Source organism: Myotis davidii, unplaced genomic scaffold (genome assembly GCF_000327345.1).
Source record: "Myotis davidii unplaced genomic scaffold, ASM32734v1 scaffold142, whole genome shotgun sequence".
Taxonomy (NCBI): domain Eukaryota; kingdom Metazoa; phylum Chordata; class Mammalia; order Chiroptera; family Vespertilionidae; genus Myotis; species Myotis davidii.
The window spans coordinates 4,611,682-4,620,566 of NW_006294400.1; the positions used below are offsets into that span (position 1 = coordinate 4,611,682).

Genomic DNA, 8,885 nt, shown 5'->3' on the forward strand with positions numbered 1-8,885 from the left:
GCATCTCCACTTCCCACTGGACCGCAGAGGCCCCTGGGATTAGTCCCACCGTCCAGTTTGAACAAGACCACCATGTCTCTCTGCTGGAGTTTGGGGGGCTACCCAGGGAAGGGGTCCACATTACAACCTGGACCCGTGGTCAGCAAACTTCAGCTTGCGAGCCACATGGGGCTCTTTGGCCCCTTGAGTATGGCTCTTCCACAAATACCGGCTTCTGCACACGGGCCACAAAGTTTCAATCGCACTGTACGTGCGTGCCTGCACGTGGTATTTTGTGGAAGAGCCACACTCAAGGGGCCAAAGAGCCGCCTGTGGCTCGCGAGCGCGGTTTGCTGACCACGGACCTAGACCATACCAGGGGTGTTCATAGAATCATCCGATGAGTGACAGGAAGTCTACACCACAGCCGGACACAGGTGTGGAGTGAGTAGATGTGAGAAATACTAGGTGTGTACTCACTAAGGCCGATCCAGGCAGCTCTACACTCCAGTCCCACCAGAGATGCCCAAGGGTGTCTCCACACCTAGCACGCGTGGGAACTCTGGAAGGGACTGAGGGAGCGCGTGTGCAGTGCCTTTTCTGTGCCAGGCACCGTACCAGTGCTTACACATCCACGCTCACCCAGAGCTGCCAGGGCAGCCCCAGAAGTGTCAGGACCTAGCGTGGCTGTCCCTGAGAGCTGCCAGGATGCCTGGAAAGGAGGTGGGGGTGTCTCTACTAAAGTCAAAACTGAATCGCTGACTCCACACTCTGAGCCAATGGGATGGACATCACAGAATCTCCCCCGGGCACAGCCAGGGCCATTACCTGCATAGTCAAGGGGGCAGTCGCACTCATATCGATCGGCCAGGTTGCGGCAGGTGGCCCCGTGGTGGCAGGGCCGGGAGGCACACTCATCGATGTCCAGCTCACAGCGGGGACCCTGGAACCCAGGCACACAGTAACAGCGGAAGTTGGCAGGACCTGGACCCTGGGGCACACACAGCGCGCCGTGGTAGCAGGGCTGGGTGGCACAGCCCTGGGGCTCGGTGGGCCCGCAGGTGTAGCCGCTCTCCGTAGCCTGGCACTGGGTCCCTGGAGAGCATGGGTCTGAGGCGCAGGCACTCTGAGCCTCTGAAGGCTCTGTTCCTGTAAAGAGAGGAGACAGGGTGGGCAGGGGCTCCCGGCCACTCCCCTCCCCACACTTGCCCTGGTCCCTGAAGACAGAAAACCGCAGGGTCTGTCCTCACTGGGCAGGATGGAGAAGGGGCCGGTGGCTCTGCAAGCCAGGTCCCAGCAGGCTGCACACAGCCACGCCCGGGACTGGGAGTAGTTCAGGAGCCTCCATGGCAGAAAAATAGGACCTGGGACGCTACTCCGCTCAGGATTGGCGAGCAGGCAGCCCTCCCGGGAGCCTGCTCTCCGTTCCCTCGCATCCCTGCAGCGCCCCCTTGAGGCAGGCCCTGTCATGCCCATTTCACAAGAGAGCAGAGTGAGGCTCGAGAGAGAAAGTGAGGACTTGCCAGAGGCCATCGCACAGCAAGTTGGTGCTGGGACAGCTTTCCAGGCCTTCCCGCCGGGGTCAGCCCCACTGGGCTGGGGGTCTCCTGTCCATGGCCCGTTCCCTCCCAGAGGGCCCAGGTCAGGGCTCTTCCCACTGCCCCCTCCGCCACTCCTGCTGGGGGTCTGGTAACTCCATCCCTGCGTGAAATTGAGTGAAATCGAAGATGGAGGACTTCAAAGGCCCTTCTTTCCCCCTCCCCCTCTTCCCAGCCCACCCCACTGCTCTGGGAACTTCTCACGGGATCCCTGGCCCTCACTGTACCCCCATCAGCAAATGCTTGAGCGGCAGCCTGGCTAAGGTCACAGGGCAGGTATGAGACCTGCTGACAACCCCTGGCTCTGGCCGCTGTGCTGCCTGTGCTGAGCTCCCTGTTAGAGGGTCGGTCGCCTACTGATCCGGAAGCCAAGCCAGGTCGAGAGCCAGCCTCCCTCCCTCCCTCCCTCCCAGCCTGTCAGTCTGTCAGTATAATTCTGGAGTAAGAACAGTAAGAACTCAGACCTTGGAGTAAAACAGCCTGTGTTAGATCCCAGCACAGTTACTAGCTCTGGGACGGTGGGCAAGTCGCTCCTCCTAGGGAGCTGCATCTCCCAGTCCGAAAGGGGGTGCTGATAGTCCGTGCCTCAGAGGGTGTGATAGGACTCAGAGCCTCAGGGACTGCAGCCAATCCCCGCTTGTAGGAACTCGGTAAGTGATGGGGGAGGGGGAGTCGCCCATAAGAAGGAGGCACCCCCCTCCCCACCTGGGGTTCTGAGAGGTGCCCCTTCCCTGGCCAAGTTGTCATCCAGACACTAACCAGGCCCTGTGCCTCCCCTCCCCCACCCGGGTGAAGACCCCCAGATAAGGCTCCGCAGCCTCTCAGGCGTCATCCACATTCCACAAGGCAAGGCTGTCCACGGCCGACCCCCACCCTTCCCAGCCAGGGCCAAGCGGGGTGGGGGACAGGGAGACGGGAATACTGACCAATAAATAGACGCAGGGAGAGGATCCCGCTGCCACCCCCACTCGGAGCACCCAGGGCACCTGGTACAGCTCAACGTGGGCTCACTCACTCCCAGCCCCAAATTGGGAGTCCCACCAGGGCCAGGCTAGTGGCAGAGGGGCAGAGGGTCTCAAATGCTATCAAGCCAGATGACTTTCTAGGGCCATGGGGTCCACAGACCCCCTCTGCCCACTGTTCCTCTCCCCAGCTCAGGGCATCCATCCCCACCCCCCTCTCCTGGTCGCAGGGGTGAGGGCAGGGGGTATTTGGGCCTCTCTCGGGGCTTATGGGCAGCCCATCTTTTTCCCATTCCGAGTGGCTGTGGCTGATCACTTAGGAGCCAGTCCCCAGGGCTAGATGCTGTGATGGGGGCGGGAAGGGGATTGAAGGGGGTGGGAGTGAGTTCAGCTCCCTCATGGAAGGAATAGGGTTGGCATCGGGCAGACCTGGCTTGGATCAGGGTGCTGACAGGGCCCACCTCATAGGGAGCCACTGCGATGACATGGGTGAAGCCCCGGCACCCAGTGGCCCCTCAGTGAGGGCTCCGGCCATTATGATCAGGGTCCCTTGACCCAGGCTCGCTCAGAACGGGGAGCGCAGCACTCAGAGGGCCCAGCTGAAGGGCTCTGGCTGCTGGGCCTGTGCCATTTCATTCCAGCAAGGTGCCACCCTCCTCCGTGCGGCCCCGGGGTCCCACCCCAACCTGGAGCTGTACCCTTTCAGAGCAGAGGCGCCCAGGCAGTGCCTGGGGGAGTGGGAAGGTGGGAGCAGGTGTGCTGTGGCCCTGAATGACAGAGCCCCGTGCCTGGGGGAAGGAGTTCGCCCTGTCAGAGCCCCGCAGAGAGGGAGGGAGCAGTCTGTCCGGGGAGGCGTGCAATAGCGCCACTAGCCTGGCCGCCGGGGGCAGCCTATCTCTGTGTAATCTCAGTGAATCTGCGTGTTTACTGAGGAGGTGGGTAGAGCTGTTGCTTCTGTTCCACGGCTGAGGAAAGAGGCTCAGAGATGAGCCCAGTCCCGCAGCCCAGGAGGGGCTGGAATGCAAGCCCAGCTCTCCCTGCTGCGGGGCCTCCACCGGTTCCAGAGCCCCGCCCCCGCCGCCTGTGTGAGGGTTCCCCTTCCTGGGCCCCGCTCCGACCTAGAGATCCCAACCCCTGGGCCCCGGGCCCCAGAATCTGCATTGCAGCTGCTCCCAGGCGTCCCTTGTACAGTGGGGCTTGGGAACTGCTGACCTCGGTTCTGTCTCCCAGGAGCCAGCCCCGAGGCCAGGCCAGCCCAGGGCGGAGGGGAGGAGGGGTAAGGACCCAGGGCAGAGGCGGGGCCGTCCCAGGGGCCCGGCAGGAGGGGCGGGGCCTGTTGCCAGGGTAACGAGGGGCCTGTGCTTATCTTTACAAATCCCTGCTGACCTCTAAGGCCGCCTGGGACGACCTGCAGGGGACGGATTAACTGACAGCGCCCCTCCCCTCGGACCGGCTGCCCAGCCCTGGGCAGGCCCAGAAGGGAAATTTCTCCGTGGACAGGGCGGGATGACAATAACAGCAGCCGTTTACTGAGTGTGTACCATGTGCTCTGGCTGTGCTCACATCTCGCATCTATGACCACGTTATTATGTTGCTGTAAGTTCCAGCGGTTCTCAACCTGTGGGTCGCGACCCCTTTGGCAGTCGAAGGACCCTTTCACAGGGGTCGCCTAAGACCACCCTGCATATCAGATATTTACATGACGATTCATAACAGTAGCAACATGACAGTTATGAAGTAGCAACGAAAATAATGTTATGGTTGGGTCACATGAGGCGCTGTATTTAAAGGGCCAGAAGGTTGAGAACCACTAGGCATGGGTGCTGTTGAGAAAACTGTTTTTTCTGACTCAGAGGTTGTAAACTTGCCCGGACCATCCCTCAAAAAACTGAGAACAGATGTCTCAGACTTGGGAGAGGCCCACATCTCCCGGGCATGCGAAATTCCCCTGGGCAGACTCTGCATTGCCACCCTGTGCTGCCACTGTAGTGCATTCCAGCCCCGCCTCCTGGGCACTGGATGGGGTCTCTATGCACAAGCATAAGAGTGGAGGTTCGGCCGCCAGGGGCTCAGGTGGTTGGAGCACCCTCCAGTACACAAAAAGGTTGTGGGTTCAATAGCCAGTCATTTCAGGGGAGGGGAGGGTCAACCTATTGAAGTTTCACATCACTGTTTCTCTTTCTCTTCCTCTATCTGTAAAAATCAATAAAAACATATCCTCGGGGAAGGATTAAAAAAAGAAAAAAGAATGGAGGTTCCAGGATGTGCCTGGGAGAGCGGGCAGTCCTGGGTGTCTGTCCAGAACCTGGCCATCAGCAGTCCTCCTGGGCTCAGGCCTCCCTCAGTGCTTAGTGACTCCTGCTCTCTGGGCACTTCTAACAGGCCCGGTGGAAACTGCCAGCCACAATGAGAACTGTTTCTGGGGCGTGGATTTTGGGAAGCGTCTTGTCTGGACAAGGCCAGCGAGAGACTATCCTTAAAAAGTGACCCAGTGACTTTTGGTGTTGGGCACACGATGCAGTATACAGATGAAGGATCATAGACTCGCACACTTGACATGTATGTAAACTTATTGACTAGTCGGTTGGTTGGAGCATCCACCCGTACACTGAAAGGCCGAGGGTTGGATTCGCCATCAGGGGACATACCCAGGTCTGATCCCCCGTCAGGGTATGTATGGGAGGCAAGCAATAGATGTGTCTCTCTCCCTCTCACTCTTCCTCTCCCTCTCCCTCTCCTTCTCCCTTCCCTTCCCCTGTCTCTAAAATCAATAAAAACATACCCTTAAGTGAGGATGAAAAAAATAAGTAGATTTTATCTGAAAGTCAAAAGGAAAAACATTTTAAGAAGAAGCGACCCAGGGTCTCATAGGTGCAGAGCTCCTGGCAGAAGGGCCATGTTCATTTCATATCAGTGGCCCCAAGCCTGGGACCCAGTAACAAAGCTGGAATCCCTGAGGTTAAAAGCATAATTCTGGTAACAGTAACCACAACAATAACTAGGGGATTCTCGTCCTCTCCCCCACTCCTGGCACTGGCACATCCCGGAGTTTCCAAACCACGGCCTCAGAGCACTAGGCATCCAGAATGCTCGTGCCTGCAGTGCCCCCACCCCCAGCTTTCAGGGATCCCCAGGGAGGCGCTCCCCGTAAGGAGGGTCCCACGGAGCAGATGGGGCTCCGGCCTGCCGCCCACCAGCCACCTGTAATTATTTCACCTTTAACTACAGTGGCTTCTGGTTCAGTCTAAAGTTTCTGAAACTGGGGATCCCATGCTGCACCTCAGCTGAAGAACCAGAGTATTTTCTCATCAGGTCTCACGCCGGCCTTAGAGTTAGCCTAGGAGAGGTGATTATACCAGCTGGTGCTATAGTTCACTGTGACATCCTGACCCTGCCAACCACTGGCTCTGTGACTCTGGGCAAGTTACTGACCCTCTCTGGGCCTCATTTCCTCCTTGGTAAACTGAGGGTCTCATAGGGCTGTGGTGAGAATGAAACTGACCATGTTGGTCCAGTAGCATAGCACCGACCACATAGTGGCTGATACTGTTTGTTTATTCATTCGCCTACATATCTTTACCCGAGGCAAACACTGACCATCCAGCAAACCCTGGTGCTGGGTACCTGTGAGCAGCTCTTCCCTCCCTGCCTCTGTTCTGCAGGCCCCATCAGCTCTGGTTGGAGGAGGGGCCAGACTTGGGGACTGGAGGGCTGCCCCTTTGTCAGCCAGGCTCCCTGGGTGTTCTGGGAGCAGGAGGGATGTGAGAGCCCAGCGTGCCCATTGTCCTCCAAGATGCCTGGTCCTCTCCTAGCAACCGGCAGAGTCTTTGTGGCAGCGTGGGCTCCGGAGAGGGGCCAGGCGCGGGCCTGGCAGGGGTGGGCAGCAGAGCCAGGGGCCCAGGGCCTCCAGAACCTCCATGCCCTCTGGGATGGAAATGGCTTTTCAGGTGATACAGTCCCCAGGCCCTCTCCGCCTGGCAGTCAGGCCTGGAGAACTGGCATCCAAAATGCTCATGCCTGCAGTGCCCCCGCCCCAGCTTTCAGGGACCCCCAGGGAGGGGGCTTCCATGCAGAAATCACAGGGGCAGGCTCCCCTCGGAGACCCCAGCGGGTGAGTGTGCGGGGGTGTCTGTGAGTCCATTTGCTTTTGTAGCACCATTTACTCTTTGTTCACTCTGCCTCGAGGATCACACGAATGTGTATCTGAGTGTGGATGCACACACGTCAGCACACTCTCATTGGTGGGTGCCGGCACATGTAGGTGTGTGTGAGCGCTTGCATCCTGTGGGTCGACATGTGTGGACACCTGTTCATGAGGTGGTGTGTGCTCTTGTGCATGCCACACCCATGTGCAGGGGTGTGTGTGCATTTGTGTGTATGTATGCACAGGTGTGATTTGTGTGTACGTGTGTGTACAAGTGTGCGTTTGTGTGCGTGCACACTGTAGGACAAGGGACAGTCTCCAGATCCGCAGACCAGGATTTCTTGTCTCAGTGCAGATAGCAGGCCCCAGCGCCTCTCATGAGCCCAGACATGCCTGGGGGGTCCAGCTCATAAGCCTTATCCCTTCCCGAGACTCGTTTTCCTCCGCTGCACCATGGGGTCCTCATGCCCCCCAGGGCCGAAGGCTTTGTGAGCCGGGCCCATGAGGCTGGAGGAAGTGGACTAGGCCAGTGGTCGGCAAACTCAGAACCAAATATCAACAGAACCAAATATCAACAGTACAACGATTGAAATTTCTTTTGAGAGCCACATTTTTTAAACTTAAACTATATAGGTAGGTACATTGTTATTAACTTAATTAGGGTACTCCTAAGGCTTAGGAAGAGCCACACTCACAGGGCCAAAGAGCCGCATGTGGCTCGCGAGCCGCAGTTTGCCGATCACGGGCCTAGGGGGACCTGACCCCACACCCTGGGAGTCTGAGGAGGTAGGGGCTCCTCAGCCACCGTGGAGCCCAGGCCACTGCCTGCTTGGTTCCCTCTTCCAGCAGTGGGAGGGGGTGGGGGACCTAGTAGCCATAGTGACCAAGACAAAGCATCCCCCGACCCCCCAGGAAGAACTCCAGGCCCGCGCACACGTGAATCTACTTGGACAAAAGCAGAAACGGCTTGGCCAGTAGGGTCCGGCTTCGGGAAGCCTTTCAGCTCCGTCTGGGAATGCCTGGGCAGGGGCAGCCGTGGGCACCATGCTCCCAAGGACCCAGCCACCCCAGGGACCCCAGTGCACCTGCGTCCCCCCAGTGCAGGCGGTGTGAAAGCACAAATGAGGGATGTCGGCAGAGACCAGGCTCCCCTGGTCCCCTTCCCCTTCTCCAACCCAATCCACTAGGCTGGGTCTGCTGCCCCCACCCCAGGCCCCCAAGACACAGTTCAACCCCCTGGACAACTTGCACCCCACAGCTCGCACTAGGACAGCCCACCACCCTGAGAAGGCCTCAGACACACCCAGGCTCACCCAACACAGGTCATCCTCCCTCACAACTTTAACACCCCCCACCTGCACCCCACAACCCAGCACAGGCCTCACAACCCAGCACTCCCACCCCAACACCCCTCCTAAGACACAGCCCACCCCATTACCCAGGTCACAGCTGGCCCACAAAGCCCCCCAACACACAACAGCCTGAAGTCCCAGGACACATTTGCCTCTACACAAGTTCCAGTGGCCCACAGCAACCCACTCCTCCGCACCCCACAACTCAGGCCTGCACCCCACAGCAACACACTCCTGTGCACCCCACAACTCAGGCCTGCACCCCACAGCATCACACTCCTGTGCACCCCACAACTCAGGACTGCACCCCACAGCATTGCACTCCTGTGCACGCCACAACTCAGGCCTGTACCCCAGCCCTAGAGTTGGGCTGGCACCCCCAGGGACAGCTCCGGGGCCTGGGGTGTCTGCTTTGGGACACACAGCCTGCTCAGGTCCCCCCCAAGGCTTGTGCCCCAACTCACCGGCCAGGAGGGCAAGGGCAGGGGCCCAGAGCAGCATCAGCAGCAAGAAAGGGGCTGGGAACCTGGGGTCCCGGGTCCGTGGCCTGGCCAGCGCCATGGCAGCACGCTCTGCTCCGCAGCTATGGGAACTGGCGGCCTGGCTGGCTCTGTACCCCCCTCTCCCTCCAACCAGCACTAATGCTGTGGACAGAGGCCCGGCCCTCCCTCCCTCCCTCCTCTCCCGCCTCCTCCCCCAACCCAGGCCCTCCCAGGCGGCTCCTCCTGGAGGAGGATTCTGGAGGAGGGGTCTGACCCACCCAGTCTCCCCAGGGCCCAGGGCTCCAGGCAGGAGTCAGGGGCCCCTGTGGGTCCGATCTCACCTCACTGCCCAGCACCCTCTCCCTCCT

At 59.4% G+C, this 8,885-nt stretch overlaps 1 protein-coding gene across 1 annotated transcript in view; it reads right to left on the reverse strand.

Moving 5' to 3' along the window:
* The window catches only part of CRB2 (crumbs family member 2), a 24,016-nt gene extending 15,348 nt beyond the window's left edge, over nt 1–8,668 (reverse strand). The window contains exons 1-2 of the mRNA XM_015567138.1: nt 8,500–8,668; nt 622–1,128 (exon numbers count right to left, since the gene is read on the reverse strand). Of these exons, the coding sequence (XP_015422624.1) occupies nt 622–1,128; nt 8,500–8,596 (604 nt within the window). The 5' untranslated portion in view covers nt 8,597–8,668. The remainder of the gene's footprint in view (nt 1–621; nt 1,129–8,499) is intronic.
* Nucleotides 8,669–8,885: the final 217 nt, after the last annotated feature.